At 41.5% G+C, this 27,613-nt stretch overlaps 1 protein-coding gene across 1 annotated transcript; it reads left to right on the forward strand.

The window, feature by feature from the left end:
- The first annotated feature begins 1,789 nt into the window (after positions 1-1,789).
- lmo4a (LIM domain only 4a) lies at positions 1,790-19,584 on the forward strand. Its single transcript, XM_080864825.1, has 5 exons — positions 1,790-1,998; positions 11,606-11,852; positions 17,155-17,251; positions 17,352-17,510; positions 17,957-19,584. The coding sequence occupies exons 2-5, from the start codon at positions 11,611-11,613 to the stop codon at positions 17,963-17,965; spliced, it is 507 nt and encodes a 168-aa protein (XP_080720951.1). The 5' UTR covers positions 1,790-1,998; positions 11,606-11,610; the 3' UTR covers positions 17,966-19,584.
- Positions 19,585-27,613: the final 8,029 nt, after the last annotated feature.

Consider the following 27,613-nt stretch of genomic DNA (forward strand, 5'->3'; position numbering starts at 1 on the left):
AGCTCCCACAAAAAAATTAGTCTGCGCCGAAGATTCAGGCTAAATTTGGCAAAAGGGCATTCAGATCTAAAAACGTTTTTAAACAGCCCGAAGGCTGAAAATGCTGCGTCTGAATATTTGTTACCTCTGTTTTTTGGCCCGATAATTTAGAAAACACGCTCCTTTAAGGTAGTGCAGCTTCTTTGCACTTACCCCGCACGTGAGCACTTTGTCCAGCAGGGGTCGCGCTAGGCACGTTTATGCCACACCGAACGAAGCCCGGCTGTTTGCATGTGGCAGTAATTATAATCTCAGAGGTGTGCTCTTAAAGCATGATGTTTTTGATTGTGGTTTTAAGCCTCACCCTCTCTGCATGCTTTATAACTCCACTGACTAAACACACCTGGTCGGTTTAATAAAAATATTAACATAGCCAGATAACCTGCAGACCTGAACCCGAGCAGTGTTTATCACAGCCCTCTGCAGGTGTGATGTATGACTCTGAACCCACAAGAGGCGCCCGCGCAGCTATAAATAACCACATAATTAAAGGTGTTGACAGGGAACTGACACTGTGGTTAGAGCTGCTCTCCCCGGAGCCCCCCTTTAGTTTAAAAAGCTTCACACACACTACAGATCCCCCCCTCCAACAACACCAGCGTCCTCAGAACAAGATCATGTGTGGGCTTATTACCAGAGGAGGTGTTACATGTGAGGCTTGTCATGGTCTTATTGTGCATATACTAATGAATCTTCAGTGAAGGAGGGGAGACTTTTAATAAACTTAAAGTCAGAAATTAATTCCAAAGGTTCATAATTACCCTCATCCATAGACTGTATATAAAAGACAGGTGAAACGAACTTAAAATAATAATAATAATTATAAATATAATAGACATGCAGTTTACTTCCTTACTAATTTATTTCACTTCTTCTTTTCCTTCCTACCTTCCTTCTTTTCACTTTCATCCTTAAATCCTTATTTCTCTTGCTCCTATACCGTCCTTCATACTTTTCTACTTTTTCTCCTTTTTCTCATTCCCCCTTCAAACTTTCCTTTCTTACCTTGTTCCCAACTTCCTTCCTTCCTTCCTTCCTTCCTTCCATATTCCTTACTTTTTGAGTCCGTCTGTCACCCTTTCTTCCTTCCTTCTTTTCTCTTTCTTCCTTATTTTCCATGTTCCTAATTTCCTTCCTTCATTCATTCATTACCTGTTGCTCTTTAATTTTTTCCTCCCCTGGTCCTTTCCATTTGAACTGTAATTTCCTTAATTTTTAACATCCTTTTATCCCTTCTTCCTAAATGCCTTCCTTTCTTCCCCTTAGCATCCTTCTCCATTCCTTCTTATACTTTCCTTCCTTCTTTGTTTCTTGGTCCTCTTGGACTCCTTTTATTTCAGGATTGGCTCTTCACATTCGAACAATAAATTAGAAACACGCCCATTAAACTACATAAATACATAAATAAAATTAGATTTAAATAAATATTATAAATAAATCTGGAGCAGAAAGCCTAACTCTTTAAGTTAAACTGATTTGAGTTATTTATTGATTCTGTTTTTATTTAGTAATAAATCCCTGTTGTTGTAAGAAGAATAATTTCTCTCTTGAAGCAAAGCGTCATGTGAATAAACGACTGTTTGCAGTCACAGTCAGGAGATAATTATGGCATATTTAGATTTTAGATCAGCAGTCATCCATCTTCCTGACCACAGGCAGTAACCACGCCCATTTCGTGACGCAGAGGAGGCGTGGCCTGGCTGGTTTAAATTGGGGAGGAGCGCTCCTCCGTGAACAGCTCAGTGCGCGAACAAAGCGCAGTAGGTACAGGAGAGAGAAAAAGAAAGAGAGAGCGAGAGAGCGCTCAAACATCTGCAAGAAAAAAGCAGAAGACTGCATGGAAGAAGAGCGGAGAGGAGCTCCTTCACAGGAATACTGAGCCGAAAAGTTCCCAGCTGTTTGACCTTTGGCACAAACATTAGGTGGACGAACAGAGAGATTCAAGTTCAAAGCGCGGAGGTGAGTTCACGAACCTGAAAGGACTATTTTACTGTCAGCGGAATGAAATTAAACCAGACTGAAATATTTACCGCGATTTAAGCCTCAGATTTGATGTTTTTGTCTTTAATATTTACACTTTCTCAGACACATTTCTTTTCAGACAGCATTTTTAAAACTTCTGACTCTTCAGAAACAAGCAAACGCACAAACACAGTTTTATCTTTGCTCCAAACCGCATGATATTCTCAGAAAAGCATCAACACCGAGTCTTTATTTCACACTGCAGCATGACATTTACAACAGGCAGGGTCCAGGACATGAAGCCAAAGTCTTTCCAAGCTCATCCGCCCGTTTTTATTCTATGAAATGACAAAAATATGAAGTGAAAACAGGAATGTGCTGCTTCATTTATGTTCACAAAGTGATGAAGTGGAACCAGAGAATCTGCTTTGTCCTACCTTACTCTTTGATATAAGAAGTGTTTACATCATATCTCATCAGACTTGTAGGAACACACGTTCATTTTTGGTTATTTAAAAAGGACTGTGCACATGGATTTAAGTTTAGATGCTATAACACTGCTGTCCTCACTAACTTAATATATTCACCCACTTTTAAAACCAATCTCAGATCTCATTTAACCTTTTTTGTTAAACACAACTGCAGATTCAAACTAAAAACAAATAAAAAATGTTCATCCTGAGAGGCCAAGAGATAGTTGATATGATAGACTGTATATAAAAGATGGCAGTAGCCACTGTGACATCACTCATGGGTTAGTTGCTATAATCATTTTGGTGAAATCAAGTCGTTAGCCTATGAGCATCCTCTGTTTTATCGTCCTTTTTTCTTTAATTGCATCATAATTTATTAAAAATCATTTATTTATCATTTTTGGTAAATTTATTTATTGATTGATTTAATAATTTGGACAAAGTGTTGTTGGGTCAGAGATCGCAGGAGAAGCAGGTCGGCCCCTGCTGGTCATTATAAAGAGTGCAGGTTTAAGGTTCATAACTTCAGGTTTCAGATGTTTTACCCGGCCTGTGGTTTGTTTCTGGAGTTTCTGCTTCACATTGTGACTTTTATGGAACAAAACAGCCCGAGTAGGTTGGAACGACTCGGGCGTCATGTCCTGAAGTCTGTGTTTTTCATTTTCATGCCGCAGCGTGTAATAAATGCTCGGCACTGGTAATATTTTGGCTGGCTTTGTTTATGTGTCTGGTATGAAACATTTTGTGACTTTGAGCAAACACTCAGTTTTGTAAATGTAGTTTAAAAAATGTTTTGTGTTTTGTTTTTTTTTGTTTGTTGTTGTTTTTTTCAAAAGAAATTGGAAAACTTGTAGAAAAATGTGTTAGCAGATGTGGGCGAGTGTACTCTAACTCAGCACTACACACACTCTATTTAGAGCTCTTAATCGTTATCATCCCGATAACGATTTAAATCACAAAAATGTAACATTTTCTGTAAATTCTGTGAATCTCGGGCAGCTCGACTTGCGGGAAGTGTTTCCAGCGTTTCCACGTCATGTAGCTGGAGTCGAGTGTTTTAACCGACGCATGAAACGATACATTTTTAGACATAAGTTGTAACGGCCGCCGTTTTCTTTGTGAGTATTTATTACACGGCGTGCTGTGGAGAAAAGGCTGTTCTAACGTTTGAGTCTAAGGTTTAGTTTTTAGCACCTGCCGGCTCTTTTTTACTTCTCATCTGTAAATAATCTGCTCTTTCACGTGATTCAGTTTATTTTGAAAAGTCTCAACAGGATCTTGAGCTTAATTGTGAAAGGTTTATGTGGAACATAAACAAGCGGACACGCGATGGTGTTACCATCGTTGTTGCTAACCACAACGCATAAAAACAGGCGCTTGTCCGTCTGTAGTGTGGTTATATAAAATATAAGAGAAAGAGAGAACTTTAAGAAATTAATATAGCCCCTACAGTGACCACCAAAATAATGAAAAATATTTCCGTAAACAGTTTATTTTGCGACACCACGAAACAAACGATAGCGTAAAATGAAACGACAGACGTTTTTATATCGTCATCTGATATATATCGTTATATCGAACAGCGCTAACTGCCTGATGATTATACTGTTTTATAAATGAGTTTAAACAGAGAATACCCAAAAGCACATTTTCAAAAAGCTGTTTCACGACCTCTGCTGTAAGTGAATGACTTTTAATTCTGTGTAATGAATCATTCAGAGAGGAAAATTACGCTCAAGTAAAATATCCGCTGACTTGTTCATTCAAACTTATGCTTTAATTCAGTTATTATAGCTAAATATTTTTATTCTGACTTCACAAAAATAACAAACACAAGCTTATGAATAAGAATCAAAATCAAATGATCAGAAAAGCTCCTAAAAATAAATAACTAAAAATCAAGAGTTGCAATAAATGTAAAAAACTATTGGCATGTATGCTTCATCCATCACTGTTGGTGTCAACGATGCTCTTTATAAAAAAGACATTATTGAAAAGTGAAGCCGCTTAAACCTGTTTTTTCTAATGACCAGCAGGGGGCGACTGCTCTGATTAAACAGTCTGTGCGAAAATGACGCAGTGTCTCTCAAGATCCTCATGATGAACTTATGATCTTGGTTTTAGGTCATATTAAAAACCGTGTTGTTAATTATAGGTCCCATTAAGAGCCAAAAAAGGCGGGAAAATACTCAGAACAGGACTTCACTAACGAGGGACATCACAGTGGCCATGTCCCTCTTTCATATACAGTAAACCTGCTGCATGCAGTGAACTTTCATCACGTCGTTACAGGCGTGTGTGTGTCGGTGTGTTTAAGTGATCTGAGCTGTACTCGTTCAGCTCTCAGCACCACAGGAAAGTCTCTGTGGGAGAATCTGCAGGTTGTCTCTGAAACTGTTTTCCTAAACGAGCGACTGACTGAATAAATTTGATCAAATTTTTATTAAAAAGGATATTTCTATCAGCTCTTGCTTCTGCGGCAGAGCTGCGTCTTTTTAATTTGACTGAAACTGCGAGCAGGATCGCTGCTGCCACACGAACCCGTGCCCTCGGTGTTAATTAAAAAGAGGCCTGTTTTAATGAAACGGCACGTCTCTCTGTGAGAGTCTCAGGAGAAGAAACTGGATCTGTGTGACCGGCGCGCCCTCGCTCGGGCTCGTTTAGTCACTTTTACCCCCTCAGACTGAAAGCAGCTTATTTGTTAATTACACCTCTGAAGAGTGTGGAGGAGGCTTCACTGAGCTGCTTTGAAAAAAGAAGGAAGGAAGCACTTCATAATTTCAGAATAAAACAACTCGTGCACAGTTCGTCCTGTCAGCATCCAGCAGCCGCTAAAATGGCTGCAAACCATTCAGGGCATCCGTCCTTCGTTCCGTTTCTTTCTTTCATTTCTTCCTCCTATCCTGTCTTTTACTCTTACCCTTCCTTTTACCCTCCTTCTTTCTTCCTTCCTTTTCATCTTCTACTCTTATTCCCCTAGCTTTTCTTCTTACTTTCTTTACTTTACCTTCCTGTTTTCTTCTTTCTTTACTTTCTTCTCTTTCACTTCATTCCTTTTTTGTCCTTTCTGTCAATCATTATTTTCTTCTCTATTGTGCTTCCTTACCTATCTTCCTTGCATTTCCATTCACTCCTCCCTCTTTGCTTAGTTGTTTTGCTTTTCTTCCATTTATCAAGCCTTCATTCTCGCCTTTATTTCCCCTTTCTTTCTTCTATCCTTCCTTCCTTGTTTTCCTTTCTTTTTGAATACCCCATTTTCCTTCCTTTCTCTTCATTCATTTGTTTCTTTGTTCCTTGCTTCCCTGTCCTTATTTTTCCCCATCCTGCATTTTTACCTTTCTTCCTTACCTATCCCTTCCTCACTTTGCCCTTATTGTCTTACTTACTTGCCTCTATCCTTGTTATCTATCCTTTTTTCTTAGCTTGTGTCCTTGTTTTCCCCTTTCTTCTTTCTTTAGGTTCTCTCCTTTCTTCTACTGGAATTTCCTTTCTTTGCTCCTTTCTCCCCCCCAAATCTTTCCTTACATCTCACCACTGTCTTCTCTAAACCAAATAAGAAGCCAGTGGTGAGATGTCAGGACTGGGGTGATGCTGGAACCAGTAAAAAGCTGAAATACAGTCCTGATGGTCACAAGCTTAAATGGCAAATAACTATTAAGTGCTTAAATAAAAAATAAAAAATCAGGCAAACACAATTTAAATGGAATAAGAAACACTGAGTGAAAGAAATGATTAAAAAGATTGATTAAAAGGGAATATAAGCCACTCAAACTGGGAGTCCTGTGGACTGTGATGAATTACTAGATGACATATCAGCCATAACCTGATACGCCCTGTGACACATTATACTCTTAAACCCTTTCCTTTTAGACTAATTGAGGTCCTCCAATCTGCACAGAACGAAGATTTTTCTTAATATGAGGAACATCCGTCAACTGCCAGGAAAAAAAAAAAAGAGCTGTTGTCAACCCAATCAGCCTGAAACTGGATCTGATTCACCAGTTTGTGTCTCTTCATTAGCCCCTGTGTTTATTCACTGCTCCATCACACGCAGCTATTCCTTTACCGGCGATTCTTTAGGATTAAAGAGCTGCTAATAAAGAAAGAAAAAGCAAAGGTGGGAACAGTTCAGTTTGCTGGATGTGATCATAATGTTTGTGTGACGCTCAGCTTCACCGAGAAGTCACACAGATACTCACAGCCTGAATGTTCTGGCCAGCTTTCAGTCAGATTCCACTAACTACAGTCTGACACCAGAGCCAAACATCCGACCAAAAAGACTCGAAGATGAAGACTCGTTTGAAGAGCCAAGCTTCAGCGAGTGTTGTGGTGGTTCAGCGGCCATGCAGCAGAGCTCACCGGCAGCGGTTTGAAAGCACGTAGTGTTTGCTGCTGACACCCCGAGGGGAAGCTCAGAAAGTAAAGCCCACACAGGTGAGTGTGGAGCTGGAAATGACATGGTCAGACCTGCGTGTGCAGGAAGGAAGAATCGGAAGTCTGTGCAGCGTTTTATCAGGCTTTAGAGGAAACTAAGAAGTAGACGGGAAAGCTTTCAGCAGGAAACGACAAAATGACATTTCCGGCAAACAAAATGGGAAAATAAAAACCACCTGACTGCACCAAGGCAAAAATCTGTAAAACACTCCTTCTTCTTTACGAAATCACAATGCCATTCCAGAAGAAGTTCCACTTCAGGAAACACATTCAGGAAACCACATGTCCTGTACATGTTACACAGCAGCAAAACCAGAAATATGTTTCAGAAATCACATTTCTGCAAAAAGGAACATTAAAAAAAGTAATTAATATTAGGAAAATATGAAAATAACAAAAACACAGAAACCTAACGAGAGAATTGTTCAGGAAACACGACATTCCAGAACTTTTATGAGAATACAAAAACACAACAGCAAAGCATGACAAATGTTTCAGAACTGCAATGTTTCCAGAAAACCTTTCAGATAACTTGCAAACAAAAAAACATCACGCCCAGATTACACAACAAAGCAGATTTTCCATAAAGCATCCAGAAATTATAAAATAAAGCTTCTGGTAACATTCCAGAAGATGATAAAACATTCATGAAAACACAATGACTGAACCCAAAATGTGACAAACGTCCTGGTAAATATGGCAACATAATTACACTTTTACACAGAAGCAGCTTTTGTTTAGACAAAGATATTTACTTTCTGCAAATATATCGTACGACCTGCTGGGTATAAATCTGAGTATCTGTAGCCTGAAACGTCCCCGTCTCAGCAGTGAGACACGCTGAGGCTTTGTGTGCTGCAGGAGATGATTAAAAGCAGGATTTGCATTTTAATTGGATAAGAATTGTATCATAGAGGTTTTTGGCAGCTGTCTCGAATCTTCTCGAATTAACACAGGTGTTAGTGTGATGATTGCATTGGCCGCTGCTCCACAGTTTTGTTTTGGGAACGTTTGGACATTTTTCAGGTTAAAGAGCTGTGTGTGTGTGTGTGTGTGTGTGTGTGTGTGTGTGTGTGTGTGTGTGTGTGTGTGTGTGTGTGTGTGTGTGTGTGTGTGTGTGCACGTGTGTTCTTTTAAAGGTTTCAGACTCATTAACTGAGGTTTCTTATCCTTTTTAGTCTGCATATGAGCCGGTCAGGTCTGATTCACCACCTGAATGATATCCAGAGGACAGGGTTGTGTTTTGGATGCCACTGTAGAGACAAACTCGTGACGATGTACAGGTTTTCACTTTATTTCACAGGGGTGGGAGGGGAGCTGTTATGCTTTGCAGACTCGGGCCGCTAATTGATTTCACGGCTGGTGATGTGCCACCCAGAGGAATCTGGCACCAAAGACAGGAGACAGAAGGAGGAGAAAGAGATGTTTAGGCACACGGTCACATTAAAAACACCAAGTGGGAACAGATCCAGAATTATTGACCTTGTGATGACCTTTTGGATTTATGCTAACGGGAGCGTGAGGTCAGAGGTTGAACTTCAGGATAGGTTTAGTAATGAGTTGGTCAGCTATAAATGCTTTTGATCTTGGTTGGATGAAAAAGCCCACTGAGGCGGAAATGGCTCAGTTTCCATCAGTTTGTAGCTAATAACAGTTGGCGCTACATTATGACAATGATCAGTATACTTCACACTTATTGGACGTCACTTTAATTGCCTCCAAGTTGAGATTACTTTTACTTTCTTCTGATTGGGTGCCACTTGTAAACACATGTGGGTGTAGCTTCTGTCTCTCTGAGATGACCACATCAGGCACGTCCCTGTCTTTTGCTTTTACACCCCTGATAACTGGCTAAGAAGGAGAAAAATAGCTATCGAGACCAAAGCAGGGCAGCACGGTGGCGCGGTGGTTAGCACTGTTGCCGCACAGCAAGAAGGTCCTGAGTTCAATTCCATCATCAGGCCGGGGTCTTTCTGTGTGGAGTTTGCATGTTCTCCCCGTGTTTGCGTGGGTTCCCTCCGGGTACTCCGGCTTCCTCCCACCGTCCAAAGACATGCAGCTTGTGGGGATAGGTTAATTGGATAATCCAAATTGCCACTAGGAGTGAATGTGAGCGCGAATGGTTGTCTGTCCCTGTGTGTTGGCCCTGCGACAGACTGGCGACCTGTCCAGGGTGTACCCCGCCTCTCGCCCTACGACAGCTGGGATAGGCTCCAGCGCCCCCCGCAACCCTGAAAAGGATAAGCGGAAGCGAATGAATGGATGGATGGAGACCAAAGCAGTTTATTTCTGCTGTTGAATTTGAACATGGGAGTCTATGGGGATTGACTCACAGGAACCTCAAGTGGGCATTTGAAGAACTGCAGCCCATGTAGCCCCAAATATCAGGGCAATGTACTGATTATATACAAAGTGAATTTAAAGTATACCAGTGATGCAGGTTTATGTAATCATTCTTGTCTTTCATTGTCAGCAGACACATGAAGAAGGACCCGTCGGTTCATTTCCAGCTTCTTTAATTCTATTTTTGGACTCTAATAAAGCAGCTTTGCATGATTCACAGTTCAAAATAACCCTATCTTATACTGGGCCTTCAGTTCATCTTGTCTAAAACAAGCTATTCTGCATCCTCCCCCTTTAAGCAAGCTTTCTTCTGATTGGCTGCCCCTCATAAACCCATATGTGTAAGGTCTGACATCAAACAGAGCCAAGAGTAGAAAAAACAGTGACAAATTAGTGTTCCGCTCACAGGGATTACTTGTAGAAACACTGAGCTCATTATTTGAAATTTTGGACGTGTTTAATGTGAAAATCCAGCTTTGGAACAGGAGATTCATGGCAGGAAGTAGAGAGGGAAGCACAGAGCCCAGGTCCACAGATTTGAATGCAAACCCCCAACTGTGCACTGTTTAGTTTTATGTCTTTCTGGTAGAGAAAGTTGTCGGATTTAGTCACGCTTTGTGTCTGTGGTTTGTCCTGCTGTGCACTACAAGCTGTTTAAACACCTCGAGGAGAATTTAAGGCTAAAACGATGAGCTCGAGTTTTCACCCATTTCAAATGTAAAGGTTTCATTTGTGGATTAAATAAATGGCCTCACTTCTCATTCAGAGGATTGACTCATTCATGACTGAGCCGTCACTAATAAGAAGGTTTGGTCCCAGCGCGTGTGGCTGTTTGTGGTTTGAACGTAGCCTTGGGCTTCTTAACATGGTGTTCCTGTGGTTGATTAGAGCCAGGTGTCTACTCTAGAAAATGAGGGTATTGAGGGCAGCCCGCCTCGCCGCAGAGGACCAGCTGCTGCTTGCTGCAATCTCAAATGATCTTGTGGGAAGGCTAGTCGTAAAGCTAAACATGCCCTTGCTGAAATTAGACGCTCTGGAGGACAAATTGTGCTGCTGTTGCTCATTTGGAAAATGAAATCTAGCCCTGCAATTATTTTATGTTGTTGTTGGCCCTAATTATAAATCATGGAAGCGGCTGAAGAGGCAGTGTTGCTGACTCATTGCTGAGCGGCACACACACTGCTGTGGTTGTACTCAAAAGCAATATTATTCCCAGCTGTGCATGAAATCAGCTCAGTTCTGTAATGGAAAAACGAGAGTGAGGAGGAATATGCTGAATGCTGCCCGACGGTACATGTGTTTCCGTAATGTTTAAAAAGAGATGATGAAGGAAAGAATTAAATCAAGGCCCAGATCCTGCACAGATTCCCTGCTCACGGGGCTCGTTTATCAGGTTCAGAAGAGTGTGTGTGGTTTTGTTTTACCATCTTTGAGCTTGTTTGGGGATCGTTCTTATGTTTGTGTATTACATTCATATTCAAGGATATGCTCCTGCCTCATGCACTGTTTTATGAGCCTTTAATTATTCAGGTAAAAGTCTCACTCCATAAGTGGGCCCAGACCTCCCTTCAACCTGTCAAGCTCCTCTCAAACTGAGGGTAGACCCTGGGTCTACCCCAGCATCTCCTTCCATGCATTTCTTTTTGGTCTTGAGGAGCAGCGTCTGTACTCTGAGCTCCCACCCTCCTCTCTAATAGATATCCAATAGATAGATACCAGATACCCAACTTAGTCTCCAAACTAAGTACAAACACTAAAAACTGTGGCTACAGAAAAATATTCAACTTAGCGTTGTTTGGAGGAGAAGAAATATGTCATTAGTTGACAGTTGGTGTGTCAGAGGGCTTCTGGTGGTTATACAACAAGAGGCAGCTGTGGCACAGGAGGTAGAGCAGGTCATCTACCAATCAGAAGGTCGGTATTTCGATCAAGTATCCTTGGGAAAGAAACCAAACCCAGAGTTGGTCCTGATTCGCTCATTGGAGTGTGAATGCGTGTGAATGCTGGATGGAAAGCACTTGTGTGTAGAGAAAAGTGCTTGCGTGTGTGGGTGAATGAGACATGTTGTATAATGTGCTCTAAGTGCTCGAGTAGAAAAGAAGCATTTACAGCTAGTTTAGAAAAATATCATGGTCCAGTCCAATCCTGGTTTTCTCACCCTGCCATGCTGTCCCACACTGATCATCAGTTAGGTGGCAACAACTTCAAAATCTGAAAGTAATTATTAATATTAGAAAGTGAGTCGCAGCCTCAGGTTTGGAGTTAACATCACTGACACGCTTTTATTTGGTCTCATCTTTGACACCTTTTTTATATCTAACCTCCAATGGTTCCTCTTTCCTTTTACCCTCCAGTGGCGATGGTGAACAGCAGGGTGGAGGCACCCACAGTAGCGGTGATGGGCAGCGGCGGCGGGACAGCGGGCAGGTCGTGTGCAGGATGCGGGGGTCGTATCGCGGACCGCTTCCTGCTCTTCTCGATGGAGCGGTACTGGCACACGCGCTGCCTCAAGTGCTCCTGCTGCCACGCTCAGCTGGGCGAGTACAGTAGTACCTGCTACAGCAAAGGCGGCATGATCCTCTGCAAGAACGACTACATCAGGTGAGGCTTTTCAGAAACGTGAAACGTGTGTGTGTGTTAGTGTGTGTGAGGGAGGTGCAGGCAGGGGTTTTGTGGGCATCTCTAGGAAAAACTGAGGGCTGGATCTGGAAAGCTGCTGAGGAGGACCCTGAGACACAGCAGACTTTGTGCATCAGGCCAGTAATAATACAGCAGCCTCTCATGAAATAAATAAAGCTCTGACTGTACGGTCGGATTACGCCACAATCTGCAATAAGATACACTGAATAATCATGAGAGGTCTGCAGTGTGTTGGAGGAAATTCCACATTCGATCCAGCCGTAAAATGGGATGTTTATGCAGGTGCATATAAATGTCCCTGATTAGTATTCATGCGGTTTTTGCACTGGTGTGACTCCAAATTAGAAGCTGGACTCTCACAGGTTCCTATGCATTCATGACTGGCTCATGATTAAGCTCATTCAAACTCATCCAAACTGAAAAAGTCTTCACTGAAGGCAAAAATCTGCCTTTTACAAAACAGACTGGTCAGTCGAGTCACAATCAAACTATGATTCTAAACTAACAGGGAGCTCTTCAGTTGTTGAATGCTGCTTTTTTTTTTTTTTTTTTTTTTTTTTTTTTGACAGCTTTGGGAACGTGTGCCAAGTCGATACACCAGTTTGGTCTCAGGAAGCTCAGGTGCTGAGATGTGATGGCTTCTCATGTTAGAACCTGCAGTTCCTCTAGTGACCACTTGAGGCCGGCTCAGGCACTGAATCAGCCCCATAGACTCCTGTGTCAATGTGTCTAACTTTAGAGCAGAAATAAACATGTTTACAGCCTTCTACAAAAATACCTTTGGTTTCTATCACTATTCTCTCGTTGTTAGTAACTATACATGTTTTTGGAATGTGCCCGTTCAAGCTTCAAAATACAAAACCTCAAAGCAGTGCAAGCTAGCATGTTGGCAGTGTCCATTTTTTATATACAGTCTATGATTCCTGGTCATTGTAGCACCCTCTAGTGACTTTACTGTGGTTCGTCCAAAATAAGATTAGTGATCCCATGAGCTACGTTTTGTTTTATGAATGCTGCTTTGTGATGTCACTTCTAGGGCTGGGCCATATCATACTGTTCACAGTAATACCGGTATAATGTCGGGCAAACGATAAGAAAATGAAATATTGTGATATAATATGGGTAAAACACACATGTGCAGTGCCTTTGTTTTCATATGCACATGGCGGAAAAAGCATGACGGCGACAGAGAATGAGAAGGGCGAAAGCGGATCGTTAAATGAAACAGATGAACCAAAATTGGTTTGTAAAAATGCTACAACTTCAGTGGTGTGGAACTGGTTTAGCTTTCGCCCGTCAGATACACAACAAAGCACTATTTTTGGTAGAGCATGCTAGCGGGCCGTCGTTATTACGTGTTGTTTGGAAAAGACGGCACACTTAAAATCAATCCTTTGATTTTTCTGAAAATCGACAGTGCCCCTTATAATCCCGTGTGCCTTATGTATGAATTCTGGTTGTGTTTACTGACCTCGAAACGATTTTATGTCGTACACGGCACTCGAAAATCTGTCAAATGTTTCAGTACGACTTTGCTAAGCTATGAACCCGCACCGCTTGATGGACTGTCGGAGCATTGCGGCTATCGTAGGCAGGAGCCTCGCAGAGTGATACGTACTGTGCTTCAACATAATATTACCGTATTGTGTGTGTATAACCACTTTTTAAGTTTTGTGGATATTATACATGGTTATGCTGAGGATCTGGCAGCCAGTTTCCACTGGAAATGCCTTTTGGTTAAACTGTCAGCAAGGAATTTGCATTTGCACTGTTAATTTTTTATATAACTTTAATGCACATAAAAAACAGCTGCTTGTTTAAGTGAAAATACATTGATGTTTTTGGGGTTTTTTGCACTAATAAAGTTGTGGAGTTGTAAAGCATTTTGTCTAGTGTCAATTATATCGTCAGTTTAGAGCTGGGCGATAGAACAATAACGATATGTATCGCGATATAACTTTTTCTCGATAGAAAAATTTAACTATCGCGATAGACCTCGCCGCTCTTGTCCTCTTTTAAAAAAAAAAAAAAAAAAAGGTCAGCCAATCCAAATTAAGTAGCGCAGAGCCGAACCAATCAACCAATCACAGCCGCAGCGTCACGTCACGTGACTTGATACGTACAGCACAAGTGCCAAGCCGCACATGTGTATTTGTTTGGGAAGCAGCCAGCCACCGTACCGCCCGGGTAATGGAGGAAATGAGTGTGCCGACTAGAGAAATCAACCGAGCGTGACCGAAGAGAAAACAGATGATGGTTCCAATGCCGGAGAGATTGTCGAACGGAAGAGCCATAGAAGTTCCGTAGTGTGAAGGTATTTCGGCTATTTCAAGTCTGACAAAAAACAGTAGCGTTCACTGTAAATTGTGCCGAAAGCAAGTCTGGAAATACAATAAACTGGTGCATGCGCTACGTCCACACGTACCCGGGTATTTTTGAAAACGCAGATTTTTCTATGCGTTTGCACCTTTCGTCCACATGTAAACGGCGTTTTTGGTCACTGAAAACGAAGATTTTTAAAAACTCCGGCCAGGGTGGATATTTTCGAAAACTCAGTTTTTGCATTTACGTGTGGACTAGAAAAACGGAGAAAACGCAGCGTCAAAGGTGTGCGCATTTTTTGACGTCACACTGTGCGCCACGTTATTGTTTCGGTGAAATGAATTTCTACAATACTGTTACTGTTAATTCTACTCTCTGCAGTGTTTAAATGCTTACATATACACACAGTTACTGTCCCTCCACACATACGACTCGGTTCTGCTTCTATGCCCCAGCTTTGTTTACTTTTTCCCACCGAGGCTTCTAGACTTCTGATTGGCCAACATTTCTGCACGGTTAGGAATCTAGCGCCACCTGCTGCTTTGGCATGTTCATAGCAGCGTTTTCCTTCATTTCTGCCTTTATGTGTGGACGGGATTATTTTTTAAAACGAACCGGAAAATCTCCGTTTTCAAAAATACCCGTGTACGTGTGGACGTAGCCTCAGTCTCTGACTGGAAGCGCTAATTCGTCATTCGGCTTTTGTCAGACTAAAGTAACTGTTAAAACTGTTTGAAAAGCTCAGCTATACAACAAGGAGAGATTGAGAATTTCCTTTTAGTTCTCAGTTTATTTGATATTGACAAAAGTTAGTCAATTTTGTCTGTTATTCTGTAAAACAAACTAAGATTTATTTTTAGAATTAATATTTTGTTTCTAAGTTGAATTGACAATTTAGTCTGTTTTGTTTGTTCTATTTTGAAACTTAAACGCTTTAGCGGCTGCCTTTTGTGTAGTTTGCAATATTTGCCTTTATTTATCTGAAAAAGTCTCATGTTCCTTAAGTACATCTACCCTGTTGAACTTATTATGGGAAACAAATATTTAAATAAAAACAAGCTGCTGATTATTTCACATTTTACTTGTGAGCAACGGCACATTTAAATCTTACAAATATAGTTATTTGGCTTATATCGTGATAGATATCGTTATCGCCTGAAATGAAAAAAACATATCGTGATATGAAAAAATCTTATATCGCCCAGCTCTACGTCAGTTATATCGTTATTGCAAATTTTCAAATGTATGTCGTGATAAATATTTTTTGTCATATCGCCCTGGTCTAGTCACTTCCTATTTTGCCTTTTTTGATTGGCTGAATGCTTTTGAATAGATTTTTTTTTTTTTTTAATTCAGCTCATGGCTTTTGTTACTCTTGTGGAAATTGAAGTCATGTGTGCTTTTAACTCCACCAATACCTCTTATTTTTGGCCCAATCAGCAGTGATGGAGCACTTGAGAAGCAGTCCAGTCAGTGTGAAAGCTCTCCTGCTTTGATGGCTTTTGAGAACCAGCGTACATTTTGATTGGCTTGAAAGCCAAATGTTCACAGCATCATGTGGCCGTTTTGTACTGATGTTCAAGTGCTAGCTTTTTGGCACCTGACACCAGACCTAATTTTCACAAAAAAACAAACAAAAAAAACCCTGCGTGTGTTTCCAGCCGCAAACGAGCTGAAGAAACGTCTGATTTAAATCCACTCTGGACTTCCAGTGCCACTCCAGAATTACAGCCGCCTCAGATTTCTCGCTTGGCAGCCGTTTGTTCCGTTCTGTGGCAGGAGTGCAAATAAAGAGCTCAAAATATGTATAAATAGTCCTACAGTGGATTTCGGCTAATTTGTGTTTGAGTGGGGAGGACCTCCAACCGCCATCCATCCCATGAACTCAAAGCTACAGACACTGACCAACAGACAGGAAAGCCATGGCTAAATTATCCAAACCTTGAGCTGAGGTGGACTTACCTAAGGTCTGGTTTGGGGTCGAGTCCTTAGATTCGTCATGCTGCTAAAGAAAGATGAGCCTTAACTGAGACTCGGGAGGAGTGTGTGTGTGTGTGTGTCTGAGGGTTAATTAAGGAGGACAGGGATCCTCTCAGGCACACTCATTAAATGACTGTTTGGATTAAGATAAAAAATTCATTACTCTGTGGAGTCATTGAAAGGGGAAGACAAAGAAAGAGGGAGAAAGAGAGAGACGCCAAAGTGGTCAAGTGAGTATCGCGGGGTTTCACGTGTAGCTTTAATGATGACAGCAGCTTCCTTTAAAGGTTCAACACAGGCACTGACCTTCCTCCAGGTTCAGACTGATGAGGACCGGCTGCTGTGTGCCGCCACACTGAAACGACCCGGAGCCGATACCCTCTCATTGGACCTTTTATGGGTGCTAAATACAGACTATATATAACTGATGCATGAAGACTTAAAACCATTTACAGCTTTAATCACAAACTTTTGTTATTACCCTTCTGCCCAAGCTTCAGTGGTGCCAACATGCTGTGTTTATATAAGGCAGGGGTGTCAAACATAAGGGCTGGAAGCCAGAATCTGCCTCACAAAGACTCTAATCCGGCCTGCTGGACTGCTTTTGAAAATATGAAGGAGGTCATAGGTTATTCTACAGTAAAACCTTCAGTTTTATAATAACTATAGGAGTCTTTTCTGTAATTTTATACATTATTTCTTACACTTGAAGCCCAAAGACTCATCTGACAGATTTCTTTCCTTTACTACATCAGCATGTAGAAAAACTGACATTTACTGCTGTGATGGCAACTTTTTTTCTGGCATTAAGATATCTTGACGTATTTGGTGGCATTGAACTTATGTCTTAACATTTCAACATTTCACAGGTACCTGAAATAGTAGAGATGGGATTTGAGAACCCACGACATCTGCTTTATGGCTGTTGTGTTGATGCATGACTGTTTGGTTTCATGTGCAGGCTGTTTGGACACAGTGGAGCCTGCAGCGCTTGTGGACAGTCTATACCTGCCAGCGAGATGGTGATGCGAGCACAAGGCAGCGTTTACCACCTGAAGGTGAGCGTGATCTTCTACCAGTCCAGCGTTGTCAACCTTACATGTTTTCATCTTTTCAGACCGGTGAAACTTTTAATCCAATTTATTTGTTTTTCTTTAGTGTTTCACGTGTGCAACATGCAGGAACCGCCTGGTTCCCGGCGATCGCTTCCACTATGTCAACGGGACAATCTTCTGTGAGCACGACCGGCCGGGAGGAGGCCTGCTCGGCGGACACTCAACTCCACTGCAGGGCAACAACATCATGTCTGACCAGAAGGTGAGAGGCAGTTTCTGGACTAAGACTTTTTTGAACAGTGACATCATTTTCATTCAGGAAGATTTTCATGAAGCAAAAATGTGAGCTTAACTGCTGATGAATTGGCGAGTATTTTTTGCTCCATCCCCCTTTTTTCAGAGGCTTAAATAGAGGTTGATAGTTCAGTCAAAAGTTGCTTCATCAGCAGCTGAGAGTAATTTTCTCCGTGTTGGGGAGAAGATCTGGAGATGATTCAAAATGTGGTGTTTGCACCTGGAAGTAGTTTATGTGGACTAACAGCATGCAGATAAAAAAGAGTTCTTAATGAAAATGAAACAGACCAATCCAGTGGATTGGAATTTTGTTTTGTTGTTTTCCAGTCAGTTTAACTTTAATGCAGACTCATGGATGTTTATCCAAGCTGGTGATTGGTTTGGTTTATAACCTCTTCTCTTTACCATCTACAGGTCTGCTGAGGAAGAGGATGGAAAACCAAATGTGTGCCTTCTCCCCCACCTTTTTCCTCTTCACCTTCTCCCCCTCGCTGTAAATCCCACCGCTGGTCAACCTCCCTCTGATCTCGTGGACCCTTGCCGCTGGTTCAGATTTTAACTTCCCAACAGACTCTGAAGATGACGAGGAGTAAAATCTGAAAGAGGTCTGTTGGGATTTCACTGATTAGCTGTGGCCTGGCTGAAAGAGGAAAAGTGGAACTGTCCCATTTGTGTGATTTTAATTTTCCCAGCCAGCCAGTTACTGTGGACATTGAATGAGGAGAAGACAATGAAAGCAATGTGACTCCTGCAGGAGGTGAACTATATTTGACCACATATTTGAGTAAAACTCGTTTGGGTCTGTTGTGTCGTCATTTTAGCTACTCGACGTTTCCTTCGACACGCTGAGAGACACCTGGACACCATAACATCTGTACTGACTTAAAGACGTGTACTTCTCTGTGAAATATTCACATTTTAGCGAGTTAGTGAAGAGAAATTGCTCCCTAGTGGCAGTGTGAATGTCACAGACAATGGGATTGATTTCTCCATGAATTTTAAGACTGTCTTTTCCCAGTTAAATCAGCTCGTTCTCCTCCACATGTCTCATATCAGTGACTCTGTATGACCTGTTTTAGTCTGTGCAAGCTGCTTTGCAACCCACCTCCACCTGAGCTTCTCTTTTTAATGCCGTTTCTGACTTTTTCAGTGTCATATCTGCTGACATTGATACCTGCTCTGTTCTATATGTGAAGGGAGATGTACTGCCATATATATATAAATGACTACAAATGGAAACCAAGAACAGTCGTCTTTTGACTGTAGTGTCAAAAACAAGGACGGACCCTTTATTTAACTTACTTTATTAAAGACTGGCTTTGATTTTTAATTCTTCCTGTTCTCAGGAAGAAGCTACTATCACTGAGTTTCTGTTGTGGAATAAAACATCAGCTTATGCATATGTGCAGTTCCTGGCTCCCAAGGTGAGTCAGTCCCTATACACTCCCATGTTATAATGTCCAACTTTGAAGCAGTTTTCTCCTAAATAACAGGTGTACGGTGGGGTTCATTTGTTTATAGCTGTTTGGATTTTATTGAGGCTTAAAATAACTGGCTTGCTCACTTTTAGCTGACAACGTGGCACAGCACCTTCTCCTCCAAATATGGTCACTTCCAGCTCCAGAAAACCAACATGGCGGAGGCCAAAGAATGATAAAGTTAAAGTTACAACAGTGGGTGACATGGCAGTGGCCAAGTCCAACTTTTCCTTCTACTAAGAAGAATTAAGAGTGTGAAGGTAATACTCTTTTAGCAAAACAATGTTTATGTTGTTGTTGTTGTACTGATGGCATTAGTGCTGTGGAAGCTTTACCATGTGAACCATTGTAGGATAAAGTTATAGTGCGCTAAAGTTGATTCCACCTGTCTCCGTGTGCTGATGGCGATTAATAAAACAGCTAAGACTGATTATTTGAATAAAGACTCATCTGACAGTCTGAGTTAACCACAATCTGTGCCACAGTTTCATTTTTTAATTTTGTTGCCTCATCTCCAGTAAACATGATAACAACAAAGTAAAAATGCTAACATTCTTTATTGATTTAGGAAACTGTATTTAAAGAAATATTAAAGCAGGCTTTGATATTTATCTCCTATCATGTTTGCCCTCGATGTTCATGTCATACAGAGTAGATGAACCCTGCCTAATTTTCGTTATGTGGCTCAGCCAATCAAAAGGAAATGGGAAGGGGGGGTAAAAATACAGTGTTTCACTGTTTTGTTTTTCTATTTCTGGCTCTGTGTGATGTCATGATGATGGAATGAGCCCTGCCCACTTCTCTTTACATGGTCCAGCCAATCAGAAAAAAGTTGAAAGGGTGGACTTGTTTGAGCGATGCTGCACTATGGACCAAAATAAGATAGTTTAGGCTTCAGGATGCTCTAAATACTCAGTTTCAGAGAGGTTTTACTGCTCTAGGATCTTTGCAATATCATAAAAATGGAATCAGTTCCGCCTACATCTGTTTACGTGGGACAACAGAAGGATGGGAGGAGCTAAAACAGCAGCTAAAACCGCTCAATACTCACTTTCAGACAGGTTTTTCTGCTCTTGGATCCGTGTGATGTCAGAGGGAGAATATCCCTAATATGGCCACCTCAGCCACAGAAGCTTCATCGCCCTGCAGTCTGGACCTTCTGTTTCTGAAGGGCAGTCCTTCAGAAGTGGTTGGGCAGTATGTTTGTTGGCATGATCACAAAGCAGCCTAACCAAGCTTCAGTTAGTTCTTTGTTTTTAATGTCAAACTGCACAAACAGTCATCCTCAAGCACTCTGTAGATATTTTTTATATGTTGTAGTTTGAAGTTAAATTTTTTCTCAGTACATAAGCGAAACAAGAAAGTCAAGATTCTAGAAACATAGTCATTTCTACACAGGTAAAAATTTCTCTTAGATCAACTAGGAGCACAGCTGCTACTGGGCGTAGCACGGCAGCACCCATGATGTACCTTTTTCCTAGGATGCTGTATGAAAGAAGTATCATCTGGAACATGTTTAAGCTTCATGCAGTAACCGTGTTTGGAAAGATTACTCAGCTGCAGTGACATATACTGTGTAGTTTAAATGTTTACTGCAGTACTGTTCACATTTTTACTCTTTATACTGACGTGTTTTCATTGTGCTGACATTCTCTCTGCTGCAGTACAAACCATCATTTCACTGTTGATTCTTGAGTATTTGGAGTTCTTTCAGAAGAACTAATAATAATAATAATAATAATTCAGTCATTCGACTCACATGTGACAAGTGTGTGATTGGGCTAAAGAGCTAGCTCTGGCTGCCTGAGACTGAGGGGTAAGTAGGGGAGAAACGCTTGTGGTTCTCAGACAAACATGGCTGATTACCCACAGGAATGGGATTTCAAAGGCCTGAGCTGAGGCCATTACAGAAGCAATTAAAGTGGGATGCGCTGGAGGCCTACGCGGGCTTTAGCTGCACTCCAGTGTTGCAGCCTAATGAGGCCTAATCTGGTGAGCTGGTCTAATTAAAAGGGAGGGTTGTTTTTTCCTGTGGGCTCCAGGCAGCCAGCAGTTTGTGGTCTCCATAGTTGTCTGAAACAAAATAAAAAAATAAAATACAAGAGCGAAGACTTACATTGTTTTCAGCCATAAAAACGTTCGGATTCCTCTTTTCTGTGTCCCTTCAAATTAAAACTTTTTTTACATGCTCTCTGATCCTTCCAGGCTCTCGGCTCTGATTGCTTTCTGGCATGAAAAGTGCCTTTAAATTAGCCTTTTTAAATCTTTTTGGCATAGAAACTACAAGATCATCTCTTCCACGCTAATTTTGGGATCTCTCGTCCCCCTTTTTTTCCCCCTGTATTGTTTTATGCAGCTTTCTGTGGAGCTAAATTAAAGGCTGGAAGTGAGGCACACAGAACGGGCAGAGGCACACATGAGTAGCCAGCTGCGACTCCTCAAATTAACGGGGCCCGGAGAAGTCGGCAGCTCCCTCTCACAGGGTTAGTCCAATTAGCTTCACATTCACAGCAACAATGAGGCTTTTAATGGTGGTGATTCAGAGAGCTCTTTCATAATGATGGAGGGCGAGTGCATTCCTCTGGTTTTTCACTCATGACTCTGCTGTAAGCCCGGAGTCTCACCAGTTTCTCCCAATTCAACCTCAGTCCTGTTTAAGCTAGTCAGGCTGTAGCTTCTTATCACAAAAAATACAAAATACAGTCTGTGCGATTGTGGGTTTTTTTTCGCTCATATATATCCTTTTTCAGTTATGTATGTTCCCAATAAAGATGGCTAATGTTTCAAATAACAAGGTCAGTGTGTGAACAAATAATCCACTTGAGCCAAAAGCTCAGGCTTTAATTTAATAAACACACAGTTTATTAGATGTTTTTCTCCTCTTGGATCTTAATGATGTCAGTGAGAGGAACACACAAGTCCCACCCACTTTCAATTACAAGGGAGGCTGGCTTTATGTGGAGGTGAAAAAGCTTATTTTGGACAGAGGCTCAAAAAAAAAGAGGTCGTAGAGGCGAAATAAAAGTTTCTAACAAGAGAAGCCTCTTTTTCTTATGTCAAAGCGGAATTTAAGATTTAGTGGTATCTTCATATTTTATCCAGACTCCAACCTTTCGGGCTGAAGATAAAGCTCCAGTTCCTCAAATGGCTACTTGAGGTTCAAAAGTGACTCGGTCCCCATAGACTATGATGTTAAAATGTTTAGCTTTAACTAGGAATAAACATGTTTACAGCCTACTATATATGGAGGATAAACATGTTTATAAGACACCTGTTTAAACAATACGAAGCATTAACATTTGCAAGTAACAGGGAGGGGATCTTTTTAATATGGTCCTCACAGGCAGAAAGAAGTCCCACCCACTTTTATGTTACAAGTGGTAGCCAATAAGAAGAAAGTTGGCTTAAAAGGAGAGGGGGGAGGGAGCTAAAACAGTAATGCAAAGTTGTTCTAGCACAGTAACGTGTGCGCCCAGTATTGTGTATATAGAGACAAGAGGAAAGAAAGCAGTTCATTAAGTTCACAGATGGGAACCAGCACTTTCAAGTCTGAGTCAGAAAACGGTGGAGTGCCCACTCCAGGTTAAAGTTAAGGACTTCAAGTATCTCACAGTGTTTTTCTCGAATGAGGGGAGCACTGAACGGGGGACTGACAGAAGGATTGGTGTGACATGGGGGCATGATTTCAGTGGTGAAGAGTGTAAAAGGGAATCTGTTTCATTACATTCCCGCTGCCAACATGAACATGAGCTTTGTGTCATTACCAGAAGAATGACATCACAATAAAAGCTACCAAAATGAGGCCTGGGAGGTCGGTCATTCAGGAGGGGTTTAGAGTAGAGCCCCTACAGCTCCACATTGAAACCAGGACCAGGTGAAGTGTTTCAGGGACTTCCAGCTGAGAGAATTCTCCAGGGCAGACCCAGAAGACAATAAGGAGATTACATCTCTCAGCTGGCCTGGAAACACCTTAGTGTCCTCCTAGAAGACATGGAGAGAGCGGATGGATGAATGGATGGTATTTATTATAAAAATTCATGTTAGTATTAAATCATTTATTGATTCAGCTTTGATTGTGTGACAGTGACTGGTGGAAAAGTGAATTATTTTGATACAAAGATATGCTGTATATCAAAGATGTCAGTTTCTTTAAACATGCATTCTTTTCTGGAAAATAAAGACTCATACATCAGGGTACTTTTTGTTGGTTACACCTCCGTTCTCAATATTGTCATCCCACACAAACTCACTCACAAGCCGGCAACACTCGGCCCGCACCCCACCCTATGTGACTGGCTACAGGACTTTTTGACTGGCAGGCCCCAGTCCGCCAGGATCAGCAACAGGACTTCAGCCATCATTATTACAAACACTAGCGTCCCACAAGGTTGCGTCCTCAGCCCCATCCTCTACACCAGAGGTGTCAAACTCAAATACACAGTGGGCCAATTCAAAACTGGAACAAATTCGCGGGCTAACGTTAATATTTATTGAAATATATTTATATCTCCAGATATAAGAATGAATCTTTTCTTATGGACTCAAACATGTTTTGCTGAAAAACTGAATATGGAACAAACAAAGCTTAATACTAAACAATATATATATTAGCTGTATAATACCAGTAGGCCAGCTCTAATAGTGATTTGGTATGGCTTCGCGGGCCAAATGTAATTTTGAGTTTGACACCTATGCTTTACACCCTGTACACCCACAACTGTGTCGCCTCCAACAAAGACAACATCATTTTGAAGTTCGCGGACGACACTGTAGTGATCGGTCGCATTACTGGAGGGAACGAAGTGGCTTATAGGAGAGAGGTGGCTGGTCTGGTGTCATGGTGTGAGGACAACAACCTCACCCTCAACACTGACAAGACAAAGGAGATGATAGTGGACACGAGGAAGAAGAGGAGGCCTCACCCACTGCTGTCTATCCAGGGCCTTGAAGTGGAGAGGCTGAGCAGCTTTAGGTACCTGGGCATCTACATCACGGAGGACCTCACCTGGTCACTGAACACCACACAGCTGGTCAAGAAGGCCCAGCAGCGGCTGTATTTCCTGAGGAGGCTGAGGAAATTTGGTATGTCGGCCAAGATCCTCGGCAGCTTCTACAGCTGCATTGTAGAGAGCACACTGACCAGCTGCATCACTGCATGGTACGGCAGCACTACTGCTATGGACCACAAACACCTGCTGAGAGTGATAACAACTGCGGAGAAGATCATCAGAACTCCGCTGGCCTCTCTGCAGAGCATCTACCATCGCAGAGTCCAGAGGAGAGCTGCCTCCATCCTCAAAGACCCCACGCACCCCCAACACGGACTGTTCACACTTTTGCCCTCGAGACGAAGGCTCAGAAGTGTGAAATCCAGAACGTCCAGACTCACTAACTCCTTCTTCCCCATCAGACTCTTGAACAGCTGACCCATTTTGAACAGTAATAATAATTTTTTTTTTGCACATCTGGTCATCTTACATATTAAGCCAGCATATTAAGCTCATAGCTCTTTTGCACACATCAGTTTCAAATCTCCATATTTTGTCTCCTTTTCTGTCTTCAGCTATTTATTTGTATTATTTATATTTATATGTTCCATTTCTATTGTATATATTAATCGGCATCTGTGGGTGGACAGCAAAGAAAGAATTTCATTGCACAAAGAAATGCCTTTTCTCTTGTGACACATGACAATAAACACTTTCAATCTTTTGAATCTTGAATCTTTCAGTGGCCAGCAGGGAGCAACTCCCTTGAAGGCTGTGCAAAAATGACCCTCCTCCTCTCTTGATCTATGACTTCAGTGAACACTGATGTGTCCATGATCTCAGTTGTTAGTTTCAATAATCCGTGATGAACCAGGATATGTTCAAGGGCTGGTTTCAGAACACCAAGATGGCGACAAAGAAGCCTGCAGATTGAAGCTTCTCAGAAGGACTTCACTGTGTTGTGGTGGCTTCGTTCATCCTTTATTTGCAGTCTGTGAGAAGAGTCCAAGAATAAAAACAGGAGAGGTGGATGCAGAGCAGGTTCCTTTTAATTCCTCCAAATCCCACTCTCCAGCATGCTTCTAGTGTTATTCAGCAGCACATTTTTCTTACTGGGGCTAATCTGGGTGGTGGGCAGGAGTAGGCGTAGCACTGATTACTGCGGTGCCTCACTGGTAATCCTGTATCTGTGGACAAAGATCCCATTGTTTCTCCATTTTCCCCAAGAAATCTGCCCAGGAGATACATGAAACGTGGCCATATGTTGAGAATAGAAACATTTAACTTTAAAATAAAGTTAAAATGTAAACTAAAACACGGCCTGATCAAATCTAATTCTGCTCGGTGCAAAGAAATCTCCAAAAGTTTGTGTTTTGTTTAATCAACAAAACAAAAAAAAAACACAATTTCTGCCAAAGCCTTTGGTGATTTGTGCCCATAATATGATGAAGTGTCTGTTCCCTAAAGTGTAACAGAAGCATAAGGAGAGGAGGATTAAAGAAACATAAAATCGCTTCACAGTACTGGAATATGCTTCGTTCTTCATGTGTGGTGTAATACGAGGACAAATGTAAGTCATACCCTCTGAAAACTTTCATTCTCCTCGTCTCACATCTTTGCAGTGCTGTTAATTGGTTCTTGAATTCGTCTGGCTAATTAGCGAGATGCAGATGAGGCTTGATTGGCTCGAGGCCGGCATGGAACTCGCACTATGGAGGGAGGTTGGGAGACCCCCCTCTTTCCTTATCAAGATATGGAGATAATTGCAATTAAACTCATTTGCATGCATTAATGAATTTGTCTTATGCTTTTCAAGATCACAGACGTGGAGTAAATAATTGATTTCCTATCAGCACGGACAGGCTGAGCACGTCAGGCTGCCTTCATCACAACCGTGTGAAGTCACCAAACTGAAAGCTGCCCGTGCTGTTACACGACTCTCCTCCTAGGCTTTATATTCACCCACACGGAGTTTATTCATATTCACTATAAACACAGAAATATGAAAAGGAGACATATCAAAAGGCTGGATTAACATAAATACATGAAATCGGTGTCCAGTCCTGTGGTGTAACAAACCTATCGTATAGCTCAGTGAGCCACTTCGAGATGAAATATTAGAGAAACTTGTTGAATAATTTCATAAGTTGTAGGATGAATTTCCACAGCAGGAACTTTTTCTGTGGAAAAGAAACTGTTTGAAGGACTCAAGGTCTCAATAAAGTGATGGTAGCTGTTTGAAGGAGAACTGAAGTCAAAATTAGGACCTACTCATCTGGCACCGTAATCTAAACATTTTTATATCTTCTTCTATCATAAACAGTCTTGGTCTCTGCCAGCTCTTCTCTTTTAATATTGTTAACACTTAAGGTTTTCATTATTAGGGGTGTGGCCTCTTTGACTGACAGGTGGATGGTGCTGTTGCCTTTCCACAGCACCTGTTGTCACTTTGATTTCCACCAAAGGTGACAATGATCTTCTGGATGATGGATATCATTGAAATTTAACTGACTTTGTATTGTACCCATGATGATGATAATTATTATTATTTTTAGCAGTGTAGAATAACAACCTGCCAAACTTTACTCCAACAAAGAGAGACATTAAAGAAAATCACCCTAGAGACTTTGAAGTTATCACAGCATACATGTTTACTCACACACTGAAATACTCAATCTTTTTTTATTGGCAATAAAACTAATACTGGACTGTAAAATAAAACTGGAATATTGTCAGATTGACCCTTTAAGACCTGATCAGTAATGGGAGATAATGTGAACAATGATTATGTTGAAATGAGGGCTCATGTCAAAGTCTGGAATCCATTAAAGTCAGTCGCACAAGGAAGAAAAGGTTCAAAGACAGAAGTGTCTTTGACAAGGTCCTATAATTACAACCAGAAGACTGCAGCTCCAAACTTAAATGGCACTTCATCTTGCTAAGGTCAGTGTCCCATTTTGAAGATTTAAAGATAATGGATTTAAAGGTTCCTTCTTTGCTCACCTTTTCACAGAGTTTGGCAGTTTTTGGTAAATCTGGCTGATGAATAAACAAACAGTGTTGACAATAATCTCACAGTGAGCTCCAGAAGTTAACTCACAACCTGTTGAGCTGTCTGAATCATCCGCTGAGAGTCCATTCAAGCACCAACAAGCAAGCAATGATGGTTAATAAATAAGGAAATGAAGATAATTTGATGTTTGAACATTCAATTTAGAGCATGAACACCTGCTCTAAACTGAATCAGGTGAGTGCTGACAGACTGTAACAGAAGTGAAGAGCATCAGTGTTTTGGTGCCATATGCGGAACTTCCTGCATCAGTGAGAAGTGCCACCCTCAGGAGGTTTCCACACATATTGTACACAGAGTTTAGAGCCATGTGATGAGTACACCAAACATGGACTCAGCAGTAGGTCTCCACTGATGCCACAGCCACTCAAGCTAATTGTATCTTTGCCACTAAAGCAGAGTGACACTGTGGATTCGCTGGTTAGTCAGTCAGAAATGTCTCAAGGAAACTGAACGGATCACCGTGAAGTTCAATGCTGCTTAAGCTCTTAGCATCCACCAGGTCAACAGCGACTCACCTAGGGTGTGTGGTCAG

The sequence above is a fragment of the Rhamphochromis sp. 'chilingali' genome (genome assembly GCF_963969265.1).
Source record: "Rhamphochromis sp. 'chilingali' genome assembly, chromosome: 2".
Taxonomy (NCBI): Eukaryota; Metazoa; Chordata; class Actinopteri; order Cichliformes; family Cichlidae; genus Rhamphochromis; species Rhamphochromis sp. 'chilingali'.

Excerpts from the sequence above, each read along its gene's own strand:
- lmo4a (XM_080864825.1), top strand. The coding sequence starts at position 11,611 with ATGGTGAACAGCAGGGTGGAGGCACCCACAGTAGCGGTGATGGGCAGC. Across the intron at positions 11,853-17,154 it reads TGCAAGAACGACTACATCAG|GCTGTTTGGACACAGTGGAG; the intron begins GTGAGGCTTTTC and ends TTTCATGTGCAG. Across the intron at positions 17,252-17,351 it reads GCAGCGTTTACCACCTGAAG|TGTTTCACGTGTGCAACATG; the intron begins GTGAGCGTGATC and ends GTTTTTCTTTAG.